Source organism: Nothoprocta perdicaria, unplaced genomic scaffold, assembly GCF_003342845.1.
Source record: "Nothoprocta perdicaria isolate Ctin4 unplaced genomic scaffold, notPer1 scaffold_0, whole genome shotgun sequence".
Lineage (NCBI taxonomy): Eukaryota > Metazoa > Chordata > Aves > Tinamiformes > Tinamidae > Nothoprocta > Nothoprocta perdicaria.
Genome location: NW_020454092.1, coordinates 9,568,371 through 9,596,112, shown reverse-complemented (window position 1 = coordinate 9,596,112; position 27,742 = coordinate 9,568,371). Strand labels below are relative to the sequence as shown.

Here is a 27,742-nt window from a genome sequence, read left to right as displayed (position 1 = left end):
CACTGTTGTGTGTTTGCATGACTTCCCTCTACTGGTGAGAATAGGAATAATTCAAATACAACCTGGCCCTTTTGGCCAAATGTTAACGGTCCTTGCTTGGTTCAGGTGTTTGAAGCAGTTGTTGCCTCCCTGTYTCTGCAAAGCTCTGGCCAGCAGTGGTGTGCACCTAAGACAGACTGGGAAACCCTCAGTGCCCCCAGGACATGTGGGAAAAGCCACTTTTGTGATTGTGGGAGAGTTTGGGGGAGCTGTGAGGCCAGGGAGCTGAGCCAAGGGAGAAGGTGATACTGGGCAAGCAGGACGTGCCAGAAAAAGTATTAACCACATGTGGAGAGGAGGCACACAGCTGTTTGTCTAGAGTGACTCCAATAGGAAACGGTGKCTTTTTGGTAGAATCCTAAAGAAAAGCAGCTGAATACACACAAAATACACACAGTCCCSTTGGTTTTAGAGCTAGATCTCAAGCTTGAGTACTTGCTTGGCAGCTCCAAAGGACAACTGTTCAAATACCCCAGCTGATTATTCCTGAGCTGGGGCCACAAGCATCATCCTGAAGAGCAGCAGAGGCCATGGTCAGGGCTGCTGGGTACCTTGTGGCTGCTGCTGCCTCGAGTGCCACTTTGCCACCCTTGCTGCCTTACATATGCAAAGCAGGTTTGGCGAAGGCAAGAGTCTGCATCCCCCTGTAGGCAAGGGGCATCCTCATTAAGCCAGCGYTAACACTGTCCTGGGATTTGGCACTAAGCATGTGAATGAAGGAAGGAACTGCAAGTGCACAGATGAAGGAATCTAGATGGACCGCATCCCAGAGCCCGTGAGAATCAGCTAATGAACAACCCCAATTACCTTTACAAGTATCACGGAAATTGGACAGACCCCCAGTGCCCTGAAATGCAAAGGTAATACAAAGGCATTCGTATGAAAGAAGGGCAATTTCTTCCCAGCTAATTGAGTCACTATTAAGCTACCAACTGCACTAAAATCACACAAGTAGCTCCCGTAACTCGTYATGGGAAAGGCCGGTTGGATTTGGGCCTGTGAGAAAATACCTGTAAGTACTCAGGGCCCCGTCTGATAAAATACTTCTGGACATTCCCCCTTCAGCAAAGCGTAGCTGTGGGGTATTCAGGGCCWTCATAAAGAAGGAAACGAGGAGAAACAACTGGGATTGACCCAATTGTGCTTTCAGCTACAGCGATKGGAACTCGTTGAAACCAATCTGTGTCAGTGCTAATACGCAGGCCGAGCCAAGTGAATATTTGAGAGGCAACACAATCACCTGCTGGTGAAATGAAAGGTGTCTGGGTGGAACTGACAGCTGAGCTGGGGCTCTTGTGCTGAGAGGGAAGAAATCACATGTGATCACTTTGTGCTCTGTTTCAGCCTTAATAGATGAAGAGAAGGCACTTAAATGGGCTACATATGGGTGGGTTTTCACTTGGTTAAAAGGGAGCTTCACYGGTCCATACACTTAAAGAACAGCGTGGGACTACTGTCCTAAATAATCTTGTGACATGAAAGTACAGATTGGTTTGGACACGAGAGGTGCTGCAGAGATTGAAATGTGGCTAATGGTCTGTAAGCGTGAGGCAGGCGTTAATGGGAACATATAGGGCCATAGGGACAAATTGTTTTGGGCACTGCAGGCAGTAATGCAAGGGTTGGCTTTATTTAATATCTTCATTAACAACTTTGGAGAGGGTGCAATCAGCGTGTTAATTAAACTAGCGGAAGGTATTAAATGGGGAGGTGTGTCAAAAGACAGTCATTGGTGTAGAAGTACTGGCAAATGACCTGGAGAGGTTATAAATGTAGCAAGGAAATAACAAGGTGAGCTGCAGCATGGGGAGAAAACAAAGCAATCTTGAGGAAAATATTCAAAAAGCAGCTATTTAGTGGGCTGGAGGTGCTTGGAAAGCTGTAAGACTATAACAGAGTGAATGGAGTTAACAGATGGCAAATTAGACCCTTTCTCTGCATTTATTTCTAGTTTTACTACTACCTTTTTTTTTTTTTTTTTTTTTTGCACCACTGCAGTTACACCTTTGCAGTTCCCGGGCTGAATGTAGTGCTGGGAGCTGCTGCTCTGCATGACCTGCCCTGGTAGTTCCCTTGAAGCAGCAGCTCGGAGGCGGTCTGAGGCCTTGGGGCATTTGCTCCAGCAGAGCCKGGGAAGCAGCAACTCCTCCCTGCTCTGGACAGGCCTGGGGCTGTCACCGCCGCCTTCCCAGTTTTCCATGCTCCAGCCAAGGCCCGGCAGCAGCTGGTAGATATGATCTTCTGCACCCAACAGGAACTCTGCAGCTTAGCTTTAGAAGGCAATTGATGTCCCTCTGGTGAGCTGGTTTGGGTGCCTGGGCATCACGGAATCACAGAACGTTCAAGGTTGGAAGGGACTTACAGAGATCATCTAGTCCAACCTTCCTGCTCCATCAGGGACATCTAGAGCATGTGGCACAGGGCGGCACCCAGGTGGGTTTGGAAGACCTCCAGAGAAGGAGACTCCACAACCTCCCTGGGCAGCCTGTGTCAGGGCTCTGTCCCCCTCACAGTGAGGAAGTTCCTCCTCACCTGGAGATGGAACTGCCTGTGTTTCAACTTATACCCATTTCCCCTCGTCCTGTCACTGGCCACCAATGAGAAGAGCTTGGCCCCTTCCTCCCTACATTCTCCCGTCATGAACTTATACATGTTAATCAGATTCCCTCTCAGCCTTCTCTTCCGCAAGCTGAACAGGCCCAGCTCACTCAGTCTCTCCCCATACGAGGGATGTTCCAGTCCAGATGTTCCAGGGCCCAGGAAGGCCCSTTGGCTTTATAGTTACTTACAGTTCACGCTGTTGTCTTGCCCATGCCCTTCAAGGCAAGGATGTGCCACAGCATCCTTCTGATTATGGTTCTTTATGTCACCAACTCTGGGTTTTTTTGTAACTTTAAAATGGCAGTAATGTAAATTACTCCCCGCCAAGGATAAAATAACTGTTTTTCAGACAACCATAGAAAACTGAAGCTATTCATTTTCTCATAACTGAATGTTATTTCCATTGTCAACCTGAGCACATCTACAGATGCCRCTGTCATTTGGGGTTGATAAACACAGATACAATTTAATTTATTTACCAATAACAGCGAACAAAGAATTTATAGTCTAAAAATAGGATAAGCCTCTCTCCGAAAGGAGCATGCAATCCTTAGTTCAGTACCACAGTGGGCTTTTTCTTTGTATCTCTTTTCAAGTGGGAAAACRTTCTTATGTAGAAAATAGGTTTGTCATCTGCACATCTACACTTCACTGTAAATGCTGCAGAAAACCTCAATACATAAATCCTGGKCACTGCCACCTTTGACTTAAGTGTGGACAGAACTCGCTCCTCTTTATAAAATATCAAGACAATTTGTTAGCATCTAATGCTYAGCAAATTTTTATGAAAAACCTGAAGGGTTTACTGAAGTCTTAGAACTCACTTAGAGCTTGCATTAAATCCTTGGGTCTCGTAAGGTCTTTCTGGCAGCTTTCTGTATTTCCCGGTTTGGGGAGCACAGCAGTGCTGTGGCGTCTGGTTGATCGGAGGAAAGGGACCCTGTGGGTGGGCCAGACGTCATTTATTTTCTTGATGTCAATTCTTGCTGAAAGAGGCTATTTTAGTTGTATGGCTTATTTTGTAGAAATGTAATTATTACGCTAATTATTTCCAAATTTACTGTTTAATTACRATTCTGAGCTCTCTACCTTGGTACTTCCAGGGAAGTACAAGCTGTGGGAAGTGCTTCTTAATGGATTTCCCCAACTTGAATTACTAGGCTAATGTTCCCAGAACTCACAGAGTAACAAGAAGGCTGAGCTAGCTCCATAAAACAGCTGATCTGCATTGAAATGGCATTTTGCCCAATCTAATTTCAGTGTGGGAAAAAAAAAAAAAAAAAAGCATATACAACTTAAGAGCAACATAGAACGAGGCTCAAGTCGGATGTTGGATTTGCTCTATTATTGCACAAGCCTTATCCCTTATCCTTTCTTTTTTCCTGGAGGACAAGGGGGAGTAATGGCCATCTAATGCTATTACTACAGGATGTCTCTTGGATGCTGTCCCAAGGAAAATTGGAAACACTCATCTAGGGCTAGTTCTGGAGTGAATTTTGTCACTGATTCTGCAGGATGCAGGTTTCCATGCACATGGGCTTGAGCTACATGTTGCTAAGAGGASTGGTTTGAGTACTCGCATGCTCACTGATACCTGATTTGAGACCTTTCCATGTGTCCACAGCAGATGACCGAGGTTAACTATGACTGGAGTGACTGCCCTCGATTCCTTAGGGCTCACGTCGTGAGGTGGGAAAGGTTTTACTCTGTAGTATGACGGAGAGTTCAATATTACAAGAAAATTTGGAACACTGAAGTGTTCAAGCACCCAGTCCTGGCACATGCAGTGCATCTTTGCTGAGTAAGGGCTGCTGGAAAGAAGCTGCCTGCTGCGTTGTTCAACTTAGAGGTTGAAGTGGTGATTATTTAACCATAAATGCTAGGCCTCATGGTTTGAAGCCACCCAGAAAAATCACCCATGTTTTATTTCTTTTATATCTGTAAAGAGAAAAGTGTCATGGGTGGGAGGTGGAAGAACTGAAATAATATGTGGTGACAGGCAAATAGTGAGGAGGATTGTTAGGCTGGTGGAAATTGCTTTTGCTCCACTGATGTCAGTGGGACTGCAATGCTGTGCAGTTGGTGAAGATGGGCTTGCAAAGCTCAGGAAACTCATGGATTCTCCCCACAACGTCCCCAAAATAGAAAAGGCAATTTGGAGCATAGGCAGCTCAGCGTGATGAGATCAAGGAAATCTTGTCATTGTATTTCACCCTGTTGTAACTGCTCCCATCAAAAAGGATAGAGAATTCCTTTAAATTTGGAGGGTGGGGGAGGGTTTCATTTTGAAATCAAGTTTTGCCATTTTAATGATTGTTTATTGAAAACTGAAACATTTGAGCTGTTTATGTGAGTCAGAACTGTTTATACAGCTTGAGCATGCAGCTGTAGGACGGGAATAGGCCTGGAACTCCCATCCTGTTAGGCACGAAGATGTTTTCCTACATCTGGGAGAATGTCAGCAAGTAGGTCAGTGGCTTATGACTTAATGCTTTGGAGCAGAGGCAGGATCTGGAGGGGCAGTGGCGAGGCAGTGCTGGAGAAAAGGCAACAAATGGAAAAGCTGAAGGATGGCGAAGTCTAAAAATATCAATAGTAAAAACCGAGCAATGTTTTAATATATGAATATGGCAGCATGCAGTCATGCTTAACACAGCTGGCACTTGCCTTTACCTTGGAAGGAACAGCTTGTGCACGTATGTGGATGTTTTGTCTCCTATTTGAGAATCAGAGATTAGAGCAGCACACAAGAGGGAATAATTGGTACACTTCCCTAGACTGTTTGGGTTCTAATTAAAAGCTAATACAATAATAGTGGTGATAACTAATTTCTTTTGATATTTCTGCAGTTATTGAAATAGTGAATATTCTGTTGCGTTTGGTACAAATAGGTCAACAAGGCTGAACCTGTGGATTAGGTGAGACCTACAGTGTAAAAAGGCACTGCTACTTCACATTTTCTTAAAGCCATGTGCATCCTCTTTGGTCTGAAGACATCTCCACTTGACAAAGCAGCATAAATGGAAACCAATAGTCTTTGTGTATTAGTCATGTGCTAGTGAAAAGACCATATGAATAATGAGTTGGCTAGAAAGAAAAACAAATGATGTCAACTATGCCAGGATTGCATGGCTCATACAGGATGGGAGGGAGCTAGTAAAAATATTTTTGATTGATGCATGTCAAGTTCTAGTTACTTTTTTGAGTGGATCACGTTTTTCTGTGTGCAGCCCCCAGCCATTTGTGGCACAGAGACTTTGCCCCAAGGGCTGCTTCAGTGATACAGGATGAGCCAGCTTTTGGGGTAGCCTGATGCCACTTGCCCATCCACAAATGCCAGATTAAATCCTGGCGAGGAGAGACATGAGTGTGTGATGGGGAGGAGGCTGAAGGSGAAGATGCAGGTTGAGCATCAGGACAAAAGCGAGCGGGAGAGTCGGGGGGTTCTCAGGTGATGCTGCTGTGGGGCTCAGCAGCAAAGGCAAAGCCTCCCCTTCGCTGTGCAGCCACACTGAGGACAGCCTCGGCTCTAGCTCCCACTGCACTTTTAGACAGCTTAGATACTGCAGCCGTGGGTAAGTCCCTACCTAGGCACCAACCGCTTGGTCCTTCGAAGAGGATTTACTGAAAAGTGTCTTCAGCAACCACTTCCTGACTGTAAGGTGTTGGGAATGTGGCTTGGAAGTGGTGGAGGTGCTCCTAGGAACTGGCCACTCAGCAGGAATCTCCTCCGTGGCTGTTTTTGTGGTCGACTGTAGCCATGAGGTGGTCGCTCAGCTCTTGATCTTTCCTACTGGAATGGATAAATATCAGTTGAAACACCTGTGGGTGCTTCAGACTTATTTTTTATTCCTATAAAACCTCCATTGGGTTGGGAGATTCTGACCCAGTAATTGTAACACATACTGAGTAGGAAGAAGATCTTCCAAACAGGGAATGTCATTGACTCTCTCTGTGTGAAGAATAGCCAAAGAGAGCAAAGACTGAGACTCCGATTAAGCTAGGAAGAGAGCCCACCCGGAAAGATTTAAGGCTGTGATGTTCCTCTTCTTGCACTGTGCATGCATGAGGGTATGTGTGTATATCTCTACAGTTCACTGCTGCCTGCTTTCCCTTCTTGCAAAATACCAACCAATTTCTCGTGGCACAGAACCTAATAATCTATTTATTAAAATGAGACAGACAATAAGTTTGCGTGGGGAAACGTTAAGGCAGCGCACATTGATCATGCTGATTTAGGAGTGTGCTGCCATCTCAGGCTTTCCCGAGACAAATTCCTTGCAGCTAATTGCATTATAAATTCCGTTAAACCATCTTCATAAGGTATTTCTCTAAGATATAAGGCTCTCCATCAGAACCAAAGAGAGCAAAGGACCATTTGTGGATTTTTTTCCCCTAATTAAATGTTATATGAAAGCGAGGCGAGAGAAGGGAAAAAAATGCAAATCTTGTTAATTAAATGCTAAGTCTTCTGTAAGGGACTGGTTTTAAACACTGTGGGATATGTTGAAACTCATATAGATTTTTCCTTCTGAAGGCGAAAAGCAGAGAGTCCTGAGGCTTTTGTCCTCAGATCGAGATGCTCTTGAGCTATCCCAGACCAGGAGTATCGATATCAGAGGTTTTAACCTTGGCATGTCATTAATCTTAACTCTCAAAAATTGACCCAGACAAGCCCTGGAATCTGGACCCTCCTGCCTGGAGCATCTTTTATGGACTGCTCTTATCCAGCAGTTCTTGCTGAGCATCTTTCCGGGGTGTCCGTTCAGCACTTGCCCACCCGGACACTGGCTCCTCTCGGAGCAAAGTTGGGTATTTCATGGGTTTGAAGCTAAGGGTTTCCCCAGAAGCATCGAGTTGCAGCAGAACAACCAGTAGGTCGTGGGACTCGTTACCACTCTAGACCCCTCCATCTCTCTGCTCCAGACACTCCTACCCTCTTTGGAAGTGTGTGTGCCCCTATCCATGGGATTCTGCAGTAAGACGCCTTGTGTTGGTTCTCACATCCCTGCCTTACAGCACAGCAACCCTTGAAGGGGTGCGTAGGGGTAAGTTAGGCCAGAAGTGCAGGCAAGACATTTAAGCCAAGTGCTRTTTATTAAAAAAAAAGAACTGTAACAAATGTTCCTCAGAAATTACAGCTGAATTCATTCAAAGCAGGCGACTAGAAAGATGAAGGATAAAGTTTTGTACAATTATTGCATTCCCTAAATCAGGTTTTGTTTCATGTGCAGAGGTAATGGCTGGCACAGCAGTGGGTTTTAATCCCAAGGAGGGAGGGGGACATCTGATTGCTGGTGGGAAGAATAATAGTAATTCTTGCCTAACACAAAGAAGGGGGGAGAAGGGAGGGAGAACATCGTCATTTGTGAATTATAATGGCAAAAAGGGAGATTTGTGGGTCTCATTTTCATRTTGTTGTTTGCAACACGTGTTACATGGTTGATATTTTTTTAAGTCATTTTAGTTTTTCCAAAAGTGACCATGATTTATTACTTATACTGTAGCTTACAGAAGTGACACACTTAATATCGGGGGGTCCAAACCTGGATATCTACCAATGGAGATGGAGATCAGGTAAATGCACACCTGCTCTTCCAAAGAGAAAAGCTGCCGTTTGGCAAGGTGGTTTGCGAGGGAGCTGCAGGCTCTGTTGAGAACGTTTCGGAAGAGATTAGACTGAGCACTAGCTCAGATAAGACTCATCAGAGCACCAGCATTAATGGCCAAGTTCCACGTAGGCCCAGCATGGTTTTGATGATCGGTCAACGTGCCATCCACTGGGAGACTCCGGGGCTTGGGAGAAGGCCCTGGATTGTGTCCCTGGTGAGAGCTGGGCACAGCTGCCCCCCAGGAGCCGTGGCGGGAGCGGCGGCCCCGAGACCTTCCCGTGTCCCTCCCGTGTTGCCCTCCCAGCCGGAGGGCAGGCGCTGGTGGCCGTGCTGGAGAGGCAGGAGACAGGGAGGATCTGCAGGTAGAAGGGAGGTCTGGTCACCCCATTTCCATGCCCATCGCTTTCTCTTCTCTTTTGCAGACACTTAACAAGAATAACTTGATACCAGATGACAGGACCAACTTCTACCCGTTGCAGCAGACCAACGTGTACACGACAACCTATTATCCCAGTACACTGAATAAATATGACTACAGGCCTGAGGCCTCCCCTGGAAGGACCTTTACCAACAGCTGATGATGGACAGAGCCTACAGGACTGGATCACTTCCTATATGAATTTTTTTTTAATTGATTTTATGGACCAAATATTGGCCCCATCGCTAGATGTAAATATTGTACAGTAGGGTCTTTTATTTTTTTTTTTTCCTTTGGTTAATTGTATTACTTGTAAACAGCACATCTCCTTACAACGACAGAAAAAAGCCTCTGGACCATCCCGCAGAGCTTTCGTGGCTGTCTGGCTGGAGATGGCTCTTACTGCTGCGCCTGTTCTTGGCTGGAAGCTCAGCATTCCTGCCCCAAGCCCCGCAGCCGGGAGGGCTCGGCGCTCGCCGCGCAGCTGCACGCCGAGGGACGCGCGAGGTGGCTTCTCCCRCCGGGACACGGGGAGCACGGGGCTCCCGGGACAGCCCCCGCGGGGCTCCGGAGCCAACGACGCGAGGAACGTTCTCCTTTCCTTTCGTTCTTATTTTTTGCTTTTGTTTCTTTTTTTTTACATTTCAGCAAAAAAAAAAAAAAAGAGAAAAAAATGAAGTGACTTTCTAGGGCAGTGTTCCCTGTATCTTCAACGGGATCTTTTCGTACTACAGGAAATACTCTCCACAGCCTTCTTTGGAATATGCAGTCCCGCCGATGAAAAACAACACACAAACAAAGTGCGTTACCCAAAGAAGCTTTCCAGAATGTTTCCAGTCTTAATTCAAAGAAAATTTTACAGGCAGTGAGAAGCCGAGCTTAGTAAATGTTGGAATAACATCGGCGACATGAACTTGGAGTGCCTAAAAAAGATGTTTATATCACTGGAAAAGAAAACAAGTGATGATTGCCGCACAAGAGCCACGGGCGCTGCTTTTCTTTCTTCCTTTCTTTCTTCCTTTTTTTCGGAGACCAAGTTAACTCTTTTCTTCTAGCTTTGATCCCGACGGTGTCTGCCAGCAGGGACGGCTCCAGAGGCCGTGCTCTCCTTGTGGAAAGTCACCCTGCTTTGGCCTGATTCTTACTCTCGTTTTGCTGTTCCGTTTTAGTTGATTGATTTTCCAAGAGTGAATAATTGTGACTTTGCAGGGGAAGAGTATTTTGGTACGGAATGTTTCCCTAGTCTGACAGGACGCAGAGCGTTTGCTGCACATTCCTGTAGCGTCTTCCAGGCCGTGTGCTGTGAGATCACACCACAGCTGAGTAATGTGCAGCGTCGGCCAATATTTCTTTAATTTTTCCGGACAAAACCAACCTGACAAGCAAATGCTGCTGCAGCCATTGAAGTCGATTGGGGCAGTGGCATTAATAACCAGTATATCCAGCCTTGAAATGTAATTTTGTGTATGTGTGTGCCTGTGTCTGTAAGAACTGTATTGGTCTGATGCAGAAGCCATGTTGTCTCCAACCAGATGTTTGTCTGACATAATTGTTTGGCAAAAAGGAAACTTATCGCTGGTGCTTCATGTACAATTACATCCCGTGTGTTGGCGACGTGAGCACGTTCCCCACTGTTATCATTCCGTGTTTCTCAGTGTTTGTAACGCTCTCCCGCTGCTGAGGCGAGGGTCGCAGTGCTGGGCAGGAGCTGGGCGCCCGCGCCGGGCCGCGCGTGAGCCGCCGTGCCGCGCAGCGGGGCTCTGGTGCGTGAGCCCGCCCCGCGCCGGGCCCCCGCGCCTCCCCGCGTTCCTCCCGGCTTTGCTTCGGGTTCCTGCTGGCCTCTCAGTGCTGTCACCCTCGGGTGCCCCTTGCAGGGTCGAGCCTGGGCTCTGGGCTCAGCTTTTCATGCAGCTGGTAGGAACTGAAGGACGACTGCGTTGCTGGTGACAACCGTATTGCTTYGCTGGAAGGAAAAGCCAACCTGGCTCTCTTAAGAAGTCCGTGTCCTGGTTATTTGGCCCGAAGTCAAGCATAAAGAAGCCTCCCATCGTTAGGCGAGCGCGTTAGACTCGGGCTTGCAGGGAGTGAAGGCTGCAGGGTGTTTGCGGTGCCGGGTGGGCGCTGGCTCTGCCCGGGGCTGCCTCGGCCGCAGCGGCGCCCGGCATTCCCAGCAGCCGACGGTTTGGGAGCGGGGACGTGCCCAAGGGCCGGGCTTGACACGAGCACATGGGAACCAGCTTTACCTGAGGTGAAGCGCAGGAAAATCCTGGCTTCCAAGAGCGCGAGCTCCTGTAAAATCCAACCTTGCTGAGCTTCCCTGGCAGGAGCTTCCCGCTGCTGCCCGATTTCCCTGTGTGTAGCTGGATGCGTGGCCGACCACAGCTCTGGTTTGGGGGATGCAAGCAAGCCAGGCTCACCGTTATTTTCATCTTCTATGTTTTCCATTTCTCAGCCTCTCTGATTTGAGTTGTTTTTGTTTCTCTGTTCCCAAAGGCGATGCCGGGAGCAGCCGGGTCACTGAGAGGCGCCGCGAGCAGCGTGGGCAGCCCGGGCTGCAGGAGCCCCGAGGAGCTCAAGACCATCCTCCTTCCCRGCCATCCAGCCCCCTTTCCTGTGTATATATTGGGAATCACAGAGTCAGCAGGCTCTGTGTGAGACAAAAGTAGGACACGGGAGTGAGAGGGAGAGAGGGAAAGGGAAGACCCGGTGCTGTTTGCACCAGAGCGCGGTTCCTTGCGGCAGTGTTGGCGCAATGGGAGCGCTGCATTTTGCTCCCAGTGGAGGGTTAAGGGCACCAAGAGCAGTGGTGCTCCCTGACCCAGGCACTGCAGCAGCGTGAGCCGCGGCTCGCCGGCTCCCGTCCATCTCCTTGCTCCGTGCAAGGGCCACGCTGGTGCCTCCGGAGGCAGCGCGGGAGGAGAAGGGCGAGACTGCTTCTATATGCATGGATACAGATATATATATGTACGTATTTATATATCTGTATATGTAAATGCAAATGGAGAGTGTGCGGAACAGCTTGCGCTTCCTTGTAATAGTGTGTACATCCATCACTGGGTAGATACTGTATTTATTTATAATGTATACATGCTCTATGTGTGTGTGTGTGTGTGTGTGCATATATATATATATACTATATATGTGTGTGCGTAATATATATATATATTACACACACACACACACACACACACACATATAGCAAAAAGCCTGCAGGGGAAGCAGAATAAGAAAGGTTGTGCTGGTGTTCAAATCCTACAGCGTCAAAATATAAAAATTAAAAAAAAAAAAAAAAAAAACCCTGTGAAAAATCTCGTATCCTTTCCATTAGAGCTGCCGAAATACCAGCAGAGTTAAATGCAAAATATTTTTTTAATTGAAAAGAAAATTGATTTTTGTAGTTAGAAATGCTGATTCTCCTCTAAATCATTCTGGTTAAGAATGACTTAAGTAAAAGATTCTTTGTTGCTGCTTCTGTTTTCTGAATAAGCCTCCCGAGTCTCTGGTGCGTATCACTTTATTGTTTTTGTAATTATACGTAGGGAGTAATTGTGCAAATAAAATTAAAATAGCAAGTAGGAGTAACAAATATTGTACCATTAGAGCGAAACATATCATCTGCTAGAACTGGAAAGGAAAAAATAACCCAAAGCTGTCGTCATCTGGGTGGATGTGAAGGAGTTAGGATGTGTGGGGCGCTTGGGCAAGGCCGTCCCGCCGCCAGGGCCAGCGTGGGGCCGGGCCCGGGGTCCCCGGTGCTCCCGTGGCCGCGCCGGGCACCGGGAATGCCCGGGAATGGCCAGGATTGCGGGCTGAGTGATGGACACCGCTCAGCACGTCCCCTCAGCCGCTGCCCGGCCCTGCTCTAGGCGCCGGGTGCGGAGGGAGCCGGGGAGCAGGTTGGGGCGCTGCAGACGCCCCGGCGCCCTTGCGGCCGTTCCCGTTGCGGCCGTGTCCGCAGCCTGCACACAAGGGTCGGTCCCAGCGCCCTGGCCGGGCTCCCCCGCGGCTGCTCCAGCTTGGGCAGAACCCGCTGCTCCCGACAGGAGCCTTCGTGTCCCCGAAACGCGCTGGGCTCCTCAGCCTGAGCCCTGCAGCCCCGGCCTCCGCCGCAGAGCAGCCCCGCGCCCGGCCGCGGTTCCGCACGAGCAGCCGGGGCCTTTCTGCGACTCCTTTTTTCCCTCTTTTTTGACACAAATCCCATCCCATCCCAAAGCAAATGCTTTGGTGCCGGGACAGCAAACACCGTGTGGGGCAGCCGGCCGCCAACAGCCCCACACGGCTGCCTAGATAACGTCCCCTGACACGCACGGACTTCAAACAGACAGAGCTCATGAGGAGCATTCCCCTCGGAGAAACCCTAGGGAGGACGAGCAGGACACTGAATGTAAAGGGTTTAGTTGGTAAGGGAGGTGGGAGGGCGACAGATGCAAGGCCGGAGCTTGGATAAACGGGAAGTTGTCACCGCGAACCAGCAGCACGTGTTGAGCACCGCCGGACTCTGTTGTGAGGCACATCACCCTTCCTATGCAATTGAACTTGATGGTACTTTAGTATAAAGGTGACCTAGACTGTAATCACTGCCTTTAGACACTGTGAATTTTTTTTGGGGGGGTACTCTGTATTTTTATATATTGTACAATGTAAAGAATAATTCAGAAATAAAAGAGAACAACCTGGCGGGCCCGTGCGTTGTTTCCCCGGGGCGGCCGAGCCCGGCGAGGGGCTGCGACCGCCGGGACGGAGCCAGAGGAGGCTCCTCCTGCCAGGGCCCACGGGGCTCGGAGCCGCYCGCGGAGCCCCCGGCGGGCCCTGCACGGGGGACGTTTCTGTCGGGCACCAGTTTGGATGTTGCCTGTCCTGATTGTAGATGAGACRACAGCAAAATACCATCACTGGGGATACGTTCAGTTCTGCTGCAGTTCCCTCCCCTCCAGCGCAAGCCGCTACTGACAGAGTGGAGCAGAGCTAAATACCAACGGGCCGGGGCTTTGGGAAAAGCCCCATAAATTACACACCTTACTTCTGAGTAAGGTATGCAATGAGCAAAGAGCAGAGCTCGCTGCAGAYTGGGGTGCAAAATCCCAGCCCGGTTTTGTGTCTCGTTCCTCGCATCCACGGTTGCATCCGTGAAGGCCCAAGGACACGGCCGGGTCAAGCAGGTGAGCTGGCTGCAACGAGGCAAAACCTCGTTCGGCTTCAGCAGAGCCACTGGGGTGAACGTGCTGCAGCACAAACCTTAGCCCAGGGCCTTCTCCGGCGTTACTTACTGCTGTGAAAAGTTACAATAAAATGAGGAACACATTTTGATTGAAGGATGATCACAGCCTCTTAGTGAAGAACGTTATAGCTCTTGTTGCATTTATTAATCAAAGTAAAGACCACGGGAAGTGACAGAGTCGGGAACATTTTAGTTTATGTTCCAATACAGCCCAAGACTTACATTGAAGTTTTATGCAGAAAATTACACTATAATGTCGTAAAAAATAGATTGGATTACTAATAACCTGAGACGTGCTACACCTGCATACATAATACTTTAATCCCACTAAATCACAGGCTATCATTTGGGTGTTTTCATATTCTCAAGTGTGCATACAGGAATTTCTTTTCAATGCAGACCATTAAAAGGTAATACAGAAGTAGATCACTAAAAACAAACTCGCTGTGAACAAGATTGGCTGCTTCTTTTTCCCCCCTCAGTTACTCTGCACTTTAACCAAGGCCGTTTCAACAGGTTTGGCATCAAGACATTCCCTGCACTCTATCCAAGCAAAATTTCACCCTGGAAGCCATTTCCGATGCCCTTYAAATAAAAACATCAGATCAGTGTTTTTAGTCGCTAATGGGAGTCATTAACGTCACGGTTTCCCTTGGAGCCTCACTGCACTTTTTCCTCTCACCTTTCCCACCTGCACTGTTCTCGTGATCGCTCCTGTCCGTGGGAAGTCACCGGCAGCACCTGGCTACCCCAGTGGCTCCCGCAGCTGCTTTCCATGAAGCCAAAGCTGGGGAAGGTCCCGCTTTGGTGATGGGGACACGAGGGTCCCTCTGCGCCGCAGCCGGCAGAGCCTCCCTGGCACCAACGAAACCAAGGGACTGCGCACAAGAAATGCAGGGGAAAATGATAAATACAGCAACAGCAGAGACAAASGAGAAACGGGGCTGAAATCTGTTTGAGGACAGTGAGCACAGAGGGGCGGCCCAGGCCTAGAACCACGACGGGGATCTGAGACAGGCCCTGCTCTCTCTGTGGGAGAAGCGTCTGTATCGCTGCAAGGATAAATACAACCAGAACCTGATCCCTACAGGATAAATACAACCAGAACCTGATCCCTACAGGATAAATACAACTAGAGCCTTCGGCTCCCATGTACAGCCCGGAAAGCGGCCGTGGCCGAGAGCAGCGGGTCCCCATGCAGGGGCTGGCAGGTTTCTCCAGAGCCCTGAGGCCTCGGGAGGGTCAGGATGTTGCTCAAGAGACGTTCAAAGAAAACAAACACCCATCAAGAGAGCCCAGCGTGAATCCATTTCGGCTAAATGACGGCTAAACACAAAGCAGGTCGTTATTGGGGCTCTAGTTTCCCAAAGCACCAACTGGAACACTAATGGGAGCAGCCAGCAAGGCCTGCTGCACTCCCAGGCCGAACGTGGATGTAAAATGGGGGTCAAGATGATGCCTCAAGGGAGCCAAGAGCCACCACAAAACACCCAAAGGAGCAAGGAGAGCAAGCGGTGCCCCAGGGGCAAAGGGAAAGTCCAGGCGAGGCCACTCATTCCCAAGGATGTTTTGTGGTCTCTSTCCCAAAACAGTTGAGATGTGTGGGGCCTGTGACTCCCTTTTATCCTTGTGTGTGGCAAAACGGCCACCAAAGCYGCGGTTTAGGAAGTGACGGGCAGGAGGTGTCACTGGTGGGACAGGAGCCCACGCGGGGACGCGTTTGGGCCCCAGCCCTGGTCATTCCAATGGCCGCATCCAGCAGCTCCCCAACGCCTGTCCAGGGAGACCCCTTCCCCTTATCCCACCTCCCCGGCCATCCAGCGTCACCTCCACGCGCCCAGCCCCGCGGTTTCTCACAGGCCCCGTCCCCTCTCAGAATTAACAGTAAGGGCGAGAGATTCGAGTCATCCCTTTAACGTGCAGCACCCGGCCCGCCAAGCAGCACGCGTGCCCGATACCAGCCCCGTTCCCAAAGGAATGACCTGATCCATGTGTTACGTCCATGAGCACATACAGGTTTCAACAGTATTCTCTGAAAAATAAAAATACATCACACCCAAACAGTGCATACAAAAAGTAGAATTTGCCCGAAAATAAAATTCTATCAAATCATTAAAAATTTACAAAAGTAAACCACATACAAACACCAGGAAAACTGAGCAGTCTCACAGCTTGAGGATTGTTTACAAAGACGCACTCCAACACATAAAACTCTGAATTCTTATTATATGTTAATGTAATTTAAAACTCCCCAACCCTAAGCTGGGCTTTCCACATGATCAGCCCCTTTATTTCTACAACGCACATCTGAAGGTGTTAAAGAGATTTTAATCAGAATTCCGACAGGATCCAGCACGGGGGGAGGCGGCCACATTTGGAAACGCACTTTTTGGCACCAGGAAAGAACAGGCTCTCGCTGGAGAGAGCAAGTCCCGCACTCCTCGCGCCTTGGCGGCGCCCCTGCGCGYGTCCCTTGGAGCCGAGTGCCAAAGCAGCAGCGGTTCCAGCGCAGCCGGTGCCGCAGGCGCAAAGCAAAGCCAAGGGCCTCGTCCTTGAGGCCGCTGGCAGGCGCTGGCACATCAGGCAGCGTCACACCAGCCACCCAACAGGGCAGCAACGTGGTCCCGTCCTGCGGGGCGGCAGGGAACGTTCCCGGCCTGGGAATGTGGTGAGGCCCAAGCTCGGGGACACAGAGAGCCCAAACTTCCCGACGGGATTTCAAAGTAGGAGCCTGGATGTCGAGGGGGCCAAGCTGAGGCGTTTCACACGTGCACAGAGGGAAGGGGGCGCCGAGAAGGCCAAGCACTCAGAGATCCTCGCCGCGGCCCTTCCCGCCTCGGCCTCGGCTCCCACCTGTATCTCCCTGCAGACGCTTCCCGTGGGAGCCACTCGCCTGGGACGTTTCGCTCCAACGGTGCCGTGATCCTCAGGGAAACACCAGAGCATCCGCACAAGCGTTTGCCTGCTTGTCAAAACTCAGGACAGAGATTTTCTCCTCTGCTCACTAGCGTTTCACCTGTCCTGAAGCACAAAGGGCTGAAATTTCCGGGTTAAAACTCCACCTCCCGACCCGCAGCAGCTGCTGCCTCCACTGATAAGGCCGCTGAGAAAGGCAAAGGAATCCAAGGGAAATGGATGGTTAAAAGCAGTGGAGAGCTACAGTAAGCGGGGCTCTAAGCAGAGCCTGGCTTGTCTAAACCTTGGCTTCCTCCAAAACAGCACAAAAGTCAACACARCTCTGGCTTAGCGAGAGGGAAGCAGCAGCTGAACCAGGGGTTGAGCTCAGTTATCAATGACTCCATCAGGAACCTGAGGAGCAGCCCAGCAGAGACCCGCTTAAACCCAAGATCTATTAAAGAGAGCACGGTCCCTGTAAAGCATCTTTCCTTGCCTCTTCAGTACAAAACACAGCACAATTATTCAAGGGGCCCTGCAGCACTCGGAAAAATTGTTATTGTTATTACTGAAACGCAACGTGGGGCCACGGATCCTTAGCAGTGCCCAGGGCTGTGGTCCGACACTCCCGTCCGAGCAAGCAGCGTCGCGCTGGAATTTCAGCCTGTGCCCCGGCCAACCCCGCGGAGCCCGCAGCCCCCGGGGCGCTGGGGCCGGCTGCAGGACGGGGCGCGCGGCTCCGTGTGCGCGCGGCTCCGTGTGCGCGCGGCTCCGTGTGCGCGCGGCTCCGTGTGCGCGCGGCTCCGTGTGCGTGTCGGTGTCGGGCCCTCGTTGGGTACCGAGCTCCTGCCCCCGTGCCGAGCTCCGGAGGGCAGCGCCAACCTGAGCCGCGGCGCTCGCCCCTCGGCCCGGCCGTGCGCGGAGCCCGGACCCGGCGGAGATCCCGAGCTGCTCCCGGCACGAGGAGCGCCGGGTGACGGCCGGATGGGGCCTCGCGGGCTCCGCACGTTAAAGCAGGGACACGGAAAGGACGGGGAAATGTCACTGCGGACAGAGCCCGCCGGGCTCGATCCTGCTCTCCGCGGGGCCACCAGGCCGTGGCGGCAGCGCCGCGAGAGCCGTGGGGCGCGTGGGCCGCCCGTGGTGCCGTGGCCCCGGCCCCGCTCCGGCCCCACGGCAGGGGCTGCCACCACCGGGACCCTTCCGAGGGCGGTTCAGTGACTGTGGCTGGAATGTGGCTCGGGAAGGCACCCGGAGGCGCCRATGGTGCCCGAGTCGAGCGCCCACCGGAGCGTCCTCGGTCACAGCCCTCGCTGCAAAGCGCTGCCGGAGGGAAATATCCCCTCAGGAAAGGGGAGGGAAAACAGGCCGGGTCGCTGAGCGCAGGGATTCCAGCCACAGCTGCAGCTGGTGGCCCTAACACCTTCCAGAAACACCATCGCTTACAGTAACCCCGGGTAAACACACCCCCTTATGTAACTTATATATATACACTATATATATATATAAGCTTTACTTGTGAACACATAGATATAAATCACACACACACGTCTGAAGAAGCATAGAACACAAATGGAAATATTGTAAGTAATGCTCAATTGAAATACAAGTACATAATTAAGAAGTCATTAGCAGGTTTAAAATTGAATTAAAAAACTATTCMAAGTGTCTTCAATATTTATCTTCAAGTAAGGGCCAGAAAAACCACAAATTAGTGCTGATAAAAAGAAGTGGCATTATATTTCCCAAGTTATGCCAAAACTCAAGTCATTTCCCATTGTCACTCCGCCATCAGGGCGCCTCATTAACTAGAAAAAAATTCAAAAAATATTTTTTAAAGACTTAGATTAACAAACTATATTGTTTAGGCACCCTCAGCTGTAAACTAATGCTAAAAAATATGCAGACCTTAGAGTATCAGAAGAGAAGCAGCAGGACAAACGTCCACACCACCCTTGCTGAGCGGCACGAACAGGTCTTCAGGGTAAGGAAGGTAGTTCTGGAGACAGGGGACCAAAGGGTARCACAGTGGTGGCCTTTCCCACAGCAACATTCACCAACAGTGACTCTGTAATGAACATCTGGGACAGCGCAGGTGCTCTGCTGCGGACACACCGGACCCGCTGGTGTTTCAGAGGCTGCTGCCTACCTGTGCAGGTCAGGTTTGGTGGCAGCTATCGCTGTCACTCAGAACACACGAGCTCCAGGGGGACAGCTAAACACCTACAGCAACACTGCCACGATTGCTTGGGACACCTACTATGGCTAAAAACCCTGGTACCAGCGTCTTATATCAGAAATAACTTTATTAGGATGTAAATGTAGTGTACAAGCACCAAATTATTTTAGCTTCATTATTTATATGGATATTTGACATATAAATGACAAGTATTTTAAAACACAGATTTTTATAAAAAAAAGTTTTCCTTTTGTGAAGATTATTCCCTATTCCTATTCTGATAGAAGACTCAAAGGTCACTGGTACCTGGTGTGTACAGACACCTATGCAACCTCGAGCTGGCACACACACACACACACGCACACCCACAGAACTGTACGTTTCACTGCTACATGAACAGCCTTTTAAATAAAGAACCCAGGTTCTGACCCTAGAACCTGCACATCAGCTCTATTCTACTTGTGCACTTCAGGCAGCTTCACCGCCACTCCGGTTCCACATTTATCTTATAACGAATGCAAGTCAAGGCGGTCCGGAACGTAAGAAACCACCTGTCATTCATTTTTGCTCTTTCAAACCACTTTCAAGGCTTGCCATTTCTTGTTGTCTTCTTCTTCCTGGCTRTGCAAATCCAGGCAGAGGTGCAGAGCACAGAACTGGCTTCTGGTCTCTTCCAAACCTTTCCCGCGCTGTGTTATCAAACGGAGACGACCACGTCGAGATAGAGTCTGTCGTAGGATTCCCTGAAGCACAGGATGAGGAGCAGGCTGAGCAGACACGACCCTGGCAGGCACCAGTTGAACCAGGACAATTCTGTAAAAAAAACCCAACAAACAGGTTCAATTTTGGAATTACAGAACATGGTTAAAGCTACCAAAACTAAAACCACAAAGTTAGAAACTTTTGGGTTTGAAGGAAATTGTTGTATTCTTACTCTGCAGTGGACAAAGGGCTAACGTGGTTTATGAGACTTCTTGTGAACTGCTTTTAAATACATATTATATATATATATATATATAAATACATACATACATACATATATATATATATATATATATATAATTCCACTAGCTGCTGCTAATGCTTCTTACTGAATGTGTCAATGGAGGAGTGTAAAAAAAAAAAAAAATCTATCATCACTGATAAAGAATAAATGACTTCGGAACTCTCTTCATTAGCAACTTGATTTCCGAGAGTTGAAAAAAAATAAAGAAAAAATATAAGCAAAAGCAAAATTTGACTTTTTAAATCAAGTCTGCTACACGGTTTRGGGGTGAAGGAGGGGAGAAGACTAAATGCCTCAGAAGCTCCTTATACATTAGTACAATGAATTCAATTTAAAACCAGTTGCATAAGCTGCTCTCCAGAAGCCTCTTTTTTAGCTGTTAGACATAACGTACTGCTCTTAAAAGTGTCTGTTCAGAATCAATAAATCCTCTCTATCGCCTGATACCTGACTACTATTTAGCAGTTTTATTCAGAAACAAGTGTACCATAATACTTTATTTTTTTTTAATCTGCCTTAATTTACTGAAGAAACATAAATTTTGCTGAACATGGTTTTTTAGTGAGTATTTTACAGAACCTGAACTTTCCCTCATGTTTCGAGTTAACTGTACTAAAGACTTCAGCAATGCTATTTTCTTGAATACATGTTACTAAGAAAGAAACGCAACTTACGCAGGGGAAAGGACAAAAAGTCAAAAAACACAAGGATTCTCCCCCTTGAAAAGAGCCACATTCAAAACCACTTCCTCCAATGATTTACAGCTTTTTTTTGCCTTTTTTTTCTTTTTTTTTAATTAAAGGCAGGCATCTTATTAAAGCCTTAAAAAAATTACTTGCCAGAAAGAAACACTAAGTTGAAAATTAGTGACCCTCGTTATTTGCAACACAATTTATTCTAAAAATTGTCAGTATCCTCTTGGGTAGGAGGAACTGTAAGAGTTAAGATGCACTGACTGTAGTTACCAGTTTCATCAATTATCACTGATAAATGTTAAATTTTATGATTTTCAAATTATAATTGAAAAGTTATCAGCTTTTAATGCTTCCAAAGCAGAACAGTTTGAAAAATTTTGCTCAAGAAGCAAACATTTATCCAAACATTTAAATTTTAAACTATATTTTAAAAAAAGATTTGCAACTTCAAAAAGCATTAATAAAGGCCATTTCTATTTCAAAGCAACATTGGTTCTTATTTTACAATTTGGAGAAATAGAGTATGTTTTATCATCTACTTAAYAGAAAGGTGAATGTTACGGTCAGGAATTACAAGGAAGCCAATATCACAAGAGAGAAGAAGCCTATGCAGATGTTTATCAAGAGCTGATGAAAATCCCAAACAACAGGTTTGGGATTCCTCAGCAGTGTGTCCAGCCACCACAGCCACGCTGCACACACACAGGGCATTTCTCTTCTGCCTCCCCTGGGCAAGAAGTTTATCCCCTGAAGCACAAGATTGGATTGGCATCATTATGGCTTTGCATGTGCATAGATAAAAACATTATTAATGGTAACAGCATTATCCAGGTCTTTATAAAAATATGATTGTGTGTATCTTAATAGTTTCTGGCTACAGCAAAGTTTAAGTGGAATCTGACTATATATCTTGCACCAAAGCATTTTATTGTGCCATTAGCTTGCATCTGCAGAAGAGCAATTAGATTCTTTTTCCTCACGGATACACAGGGGGATTTCACAGGTTAGATTATTGGCAAAACCTCYGTGCACAAATCTTCCTCTCCCTGACAAGAGTATGTCTTCATGGAGAATTATGTTTCCTAAGTAGCTTGTATGTCTTACCTGTATGGTAAAACGTGAGGAAAAACAAAAGCACTCCCATAAACACGTTACTCAAAAAGGTAACRACTCCGCAGGTAATTCCTTCTGGAACAGGGTAGACCGTTTCCACAAAGAGCTCAAAGAATATCGGTACGCTGCTGTTCAGGAAGATACCCAGCAAAATACAGGATGTGTAGAGCGTAGCTACAACAGAAACAAAAGCAATTATTAATTTCATACTGACTTCTTTTTGTTATACTAAAAGGTGTCAAGAACATTAACACTTCAGTAAATGAAAAATGGATAAACTTATTTCTTATCCTCTGCATGTCATAAAACATCCCACTGGTTTTAGGCAGAATACTTACACTCATTTTGGAAAAAAAAAAATTAGAAGTACAGATTTTTTTTTTTAACAGCAAAACCCACAAAGACACATTCAGTGGCTTCAAATGCACTTAAAAATCAGCAGGAAGTGGTATATGCAAAGCATCACCTGGAGTTCATTTCTCCAACATGAACTGCAATTATTGTCCTGCACATAATTAGAGCAATTAATGCACTAGATTAGAAATGGGCATGGAATTAACCTTCCGACTTGGTGGCAAAGGCCAGAAATAATTCTGCTTTCATTTTACAAATAAATACTATCAAATATTAAGACATTAGTATTCAGCACGAGCTGACCTGCAATGTGTTGAATCCCTCACAGCTTCCATAGGAAATGAAAGGCACCCAGTGCCTGGCAGAAATAGGCCATTATTTAATAAAGTAGATTATTCTTCACTAAAGAACTATTGCTTTTCTTGGATAAGCAACAGAAGGATATAGGCGTTTCTTCAGCAGTCTCTGATATCTTATTGTACACGTCCTGACACTGCCAAATTTTGCTGAAAGCAAATAAATGCTGAAAGCACCTGTATTATTTATTAATATACCTACTCAATTTCTGAAAAAAACTTTTTTAAAAAGTCCAGTAGCATTGGATTCCAAGGAATTTAAGTGCCAGCTTAAACGTTGCCTTGTAARGGGAGTATTTCTGAATCTGCAGCCACTGAAAACTGAAGTTTGCAGTGTGGGGATAGAATACCAAAAACGTTCTGGAATAATTCCCCAAGTTTCTACAAAAGTGAAAAGAAAAAAATGTAAAAACAAAACATAACAAGCTAAAAAAAAAAATCTCATGGACAAATTATTGCATATTTCATACCATCTCCTCAGTGCAGTGGGTACAAAAACCGAGACAGAATGGTTTTCATGTATATATTTATGTATAAAATGGAAAATGCATTTGCAGTACATTTACTTTCTCCTGTCTTGGAAAGAGAATTGAAACAACTGTGTTCACCTTCTGTTGAGCATTGCTCAGTCTTTCAGTGGAGAAACTGTTTAGAAGCAGGAAACTTCCAGCTCAAAAAAAAAAAAAAAAAAAGTGCCATTTGTTAAAATATGAGGAATCATGGAAAAGGCATAAAGGCGTTTGGAGACACAGCAGAAATGACTGCCTATCAGGTCCTTCTTTTGACTGGGGTTGCTTCCAAGGCACAAAAATGTATTTCTTTCTCTACAGAAAGATTCGCTTGGACAGGAAAAATAAAAAAGGACAGAACAGTATCAGAAAGATAACAGAGATGCCATAACCTCCGGAAGGGGCAGCTGGCTTTTTTTCTCCCAACTTTTTAAAAAAACATGCCACAATGTTTTGAATTGTTTAAAAAAAAGGGAATTTTTCACCTCTTCTTTTACTATATGAACTGCCCCCCCCCCCCCAAAAAAAAAAAAAAAAAAAAAGGGATGCAATATATGTTCAACAGTTCATAGAGAGCAGGAAAAATGTATATTCGGAAGCTCTTCCTAATGGAGTCTTCTAGCTGGAGCTGAATAATTGATTCTAGCTACAACCTCCATGGATTTTCTGCTGCAAGTCCTCGCCAGCGCTTCGAGTTTCATAAACCTCTCTTCCAGCYGCAACACAGCAGACTGTTCTCTTCCTAACCTCTGCCAGAGACAGTTAAAWAAAATCAGAAAACTGAACTCAACTATTCTAAAACATTGTGATTTGGCTTGAGAAATCAACAAATGAATGAAACACAAGAATCTCTTAACGACAAACGAACACCTGCCCCTCACTAAGTGCATTTAAAGGTATCTATAGGTAGTTCTGGTTCACTAGAAAACTCCTAGAGACGTTTTTCAGAACTTTCCAAACAGAAAAAGAGGTATCAGTACTAATTTGGTGTTGGAAAACTCAGCCAGGGGGAAGAGCAGTCCTGGGGCTCATTTTATCTTTCAGCAGCTTCCTCAGGAGTGGAGCTRGCTGCAGACAGTGCTGTGGAGGGCAGCGTGTCTGCTTAAAAATGAAGCTTCTCCCCTAAGCAGCAATACCCAGGACAAGGGAATGGTGTGTCTCTGAACAGAGGCAACCTTGGGAAACAGTTTTCAAAAATTCAGATTTCCCTGGGGAAACGTCAGAAATATGCATCTGATATAGGCAGGCATTTAAACAATCAAGGCTTTAAATTGTAGGGTATACAACAAGTGCAAAAGTTTCAATAAAACAAATAGCAACTTTCAAAATAAATTTAATTATCTAAAATATCCAAGTTGAATTATGACATTTCATCGCCACTTGGTAAAATGTATTAAAAGAACAAGCCTGCAATCAAGCAAATAGGGTAAATTTGTGCTTTTGAGACCCTTGCATCCTTGCAACTACAACTTGCTTTAGCCATGTAAACGTACCCACCAACATCGGCTTCCTCACTACCATGACCAAAGCACTTGCAGTCTTACCCTTTGTCAACCTCACCCCTGCACTGYAATATCATCTGCCTTATGCGCAGACACCAGAGCCCTCGGCTGAATACCAATTACAAAATCTTCCTGCTGGGGTCACACACGGCATTAACGTAACGATCCTTTCCTTCGGGATGCTGTTGGGATGCTCCGTACTCTACTCAGAAGTAAGACCTTCCTTTATAAAACAAGGTGGATGTCTATATATGCAATTTTTTGAAACCAAAGCAGGGGATGTCAAAGCAAAAGCATAGGCAGAATATTGCTTCCCGTGGATGCCAAGATAAATTTCTAATGGAAATGACATCTTAACTCGTGACGCACAAAAACCAGCTCYGGAAACAACTTAAATATCTGAAAGCCTACAGAATTTTCCCTTAACACAGATATACATTTTAGTGATAGGAAAATCTTTTTATTTGATGTTGCTGCATTCAGGATCTGTCTCGGCACTATACAAATAATTTTATTGCAGCAGCTTGGAGATTGAAAGTCACAAATCCAATCGATCAACTACACAGAAAGTCGAAGATAAGATATGCAGTTTCAGAAAAATAAGTAATTGGAAGGAGCTAGATAAATAAGAGTTCAATAGTTGTTTTGGCCTTTTACTTCACACACAACGTGGAGAACTTCCTGCTCCAACTCAAGGGCTCCAAGACACTGCAGTAAGGAGACTGCTACCATTAAAGGCAACATTTACTGCCTTTTACTGTGACCTTGAACATGAGTAACTATCAGGATTTAGTCTTTGGAATAGCATTTAAAGTTGCAGTGRTTTTTTTTTAATTAAGACAATCTTGATGACAGTCATTGGAAATCAATATAAGGATATGAAAGTACTGCTAAAAATAATAATAAAAAAGGAGCATTTGCAATGAAACTAGTACTATGCCCACAGATAGACAAYGAAATAGCTTGCATTTACTTGGATAGAAGCAGCATCCAAGCATGGTTGGAGAAATGTCTCAGTGTGCCCTACTAGAGGGTAAAAAAGTCTGCTTGAGGTCGTGGCAGTTCTGGGGACAACAATAAATTACAACACCAGTCTTTAAAAACTAACAATAAACAAACAAACAAAAACAACCAAACATAAAATATTTTCATTAATATTTCATATTTTAAACATCCTGSCATGCATTAAGAGAACAGGAAAGGCAAAACTCCCAACTAAAGCACAGCTGTTTCAGGGAACTGGTCTGGAGCTGTCTTGGCAAGAGGCTCCAATTGGTCTGAGTCACATAATGGTCATGTTTGACATGTGAGGCAACCCGTGCTATTTCCTTAATATTCATTCTCCTTCTACTGGCCAAAAAGGAAACAAGGAACCCTATGTGCCTTGAAATAGTGTCACGGATGCTATTAGGTAAGACAAAGCAAGGTATGATTCAGGACTGATGCTGTTATGGTGACTTTGCACAAAAACAGGAGCAAAATCAAGAAGTTAGATTCCTCCTTGGCTACTACAGGTCTTTAGCTACAGCATGGCAAATATAGGCCTGTATCCCCAAATCAGAACTTATGATTTCACAGTTGTCTTCTCTGGCACGAGCTTCAAAAAAAAAAAAAAAAAAAAAGGGAGATTACAAGGAATTATTTACATGGCAGTACACACACTGTAACACAAGAACCRTTCAGACATACAACCACATTCTCAGAACTCTCCAAGATGACCTGTAACAGTTTCAGCAATTTTCTCTTCAGTTATGCCCTCTTCTTTTTCTAATACAMACTGATTTGTAACTACAGAGCCTGATCCAAAGCCAAAGGAAATCAGTGGAGGGATCCCCACTGACCTAGATGGCTTTTATCAGCCCATTGGCATGTTGGTAGATTTTTAATATAAGCAATATGTGATATCACTGCCCATTAAAAATATTTTTTAAAAAGCATATTGCAGATAAATTTGCAAAAGAAAAATCAGAAAGCCTAGAACAGTATCATCTGCAAGCAGGTGGTACAGTATCAGCTTTCAACCTTCCTTGCCAGGAGCTCTTGAACTTTGAATATGTTTTATTTTGCTCAGCATACAATTTAAAGTGCAACCTACGGAGATCTGGGACATTTTGTTACTGCCTATTTTACCAGCATCCCAAATGCCAAAAGGAAAGTCTAACACCTTATTTGGATATGTGCTTTGTTGGCTTTAGCACCTCTGCAAATCACCTAAGTAACACTCAAAGATAGTTCTTATCAAAACCTCTAAAGTCCAATAAGGTAGAATGAAACTTTTTTATTACTTAATTCTTGCTATTGGCCAGGGTAAGAAAAGCCAAGGAAGAAATTGCCTTTAATTTTTTTCATGAAAAATGAGCCTGTCTCAAAGTAACACAGTAATTTTTACTGTAATTCACTTCCAGGAATAAAAAGCAACAGAAGAAGGATATCCCTGCAGTGTTTATTTATAACATCAATATGTTCCATTGCACAGATTTCCATTCCAGCATGTGCTGATCAAATCTCTATCTCATGATATAGCTATGAAAGTAAGCAGAAATATGATCAAATTGCATTTGCTATATACAMTTCCCAAAACAAAAGCAAACAGAACTTGCTTTGAAAGGAGAACATTCACTTCAGAGAACTAAAGATGGAAGGAATTAGTGAATGATCATCAAAAAAACTAGAACTCAAARTATTTGAGGCTTCTTATTGATGGACATTTCAATTGCCTGGATTTAAAGGTATCACTCCTGAAATGTTCTTCCCAAAGTTAAGTGTAAAATATATGAAAATGCTGTGCTTCTTTGTTATTTGTATTACTTGTTATTATTCATTGTTATGAAATATACCCTTCAAACTAKCTCTTCTTTGAGTATCTTCTAATCATGTAGCTCTAAAAGCCTTTGGGAAGACAAGGATCATTATTCCCATCTTACGGGTGAGGAAAGCTTAACAGGAGCAGGAGTAATTTGATTTGCCCATAGCCACAAGCAGGTTATTGCTGAAGCTAGAAAAACAATCTCAATGTATATAGTTTCAAGTTACTATTTTACCAAAGGGTCAGCCTGCCTTGTCCTTATTATTATGCATGTCCTGTTTACAGTAAAGAAATTAAACTCAAAGAATAAAACAATCRGGATTAAATCATTAACATGGCTCTCTCTTCCAATACTGCACTTTGTGGATGTGCAAAGGGAGAGAGATGCATTAATAATGTCCAATCAGTTATACTGATTGAAACTGGAAAGTTCTGATTA

General features: G+C 46.0%; 2 protein-coding genes across 3 annotated transcripts in view; one reads left to right on the top strand and one right to left on the bottom strand.

Annotated features, from left to right (window-relative positions):
- The window catches only part of SEMA5B (semaphorin 5B), a 229,988-nt gene extending 220,872 nt beyond the window's left edge, over nt 1-9,116 (top strand). Inside the window, exons 23-24 of one of the 2 annotated variants that reach the window (XM_026054234.1) lie at nt 8,148-8,217; nt 8,675-8,706. In XM_026054234.1, coding sequence (XP_025910019.1) covers nt 8,148-8,217; nt 8,675-8,682 — 78 coding nt within the window. In that variant the 3' untranslated portion in view covers nt 8,683-8,706. Of the gene's footprint in view, nt 1-8,147; nt 8,218-8,674 lie in introns of both variants that reach the window. The other variant, XM_026054226.1, reaches the window with a different exon arrangement.
- A 9,343-nt stretch (nt 9,117-18,459) lies between these two features.
- DIRC2 (disrupted in renal carcinoma 2) overlaps nt 18,460-27,742 on the bottom strand; it is a gene marked incomplete at its 5' end in the record, with an annotated part of 58,071 nt that continues 48,788 nt past the window's right edge. Inside the window, 2 exons of the mRNA XM_026045332.1 lie at nt 18,460-19,775; nt 21,768-21,950. Of these exons, the coding sequence (XP_025901117.1) occupies nt 19,660-19,775; nt 21,768-21,950 (299 nt within the window). The remainder of the gene's footprint in view (nt 19,776-21,767; nt 21,951-27,742) is intronic.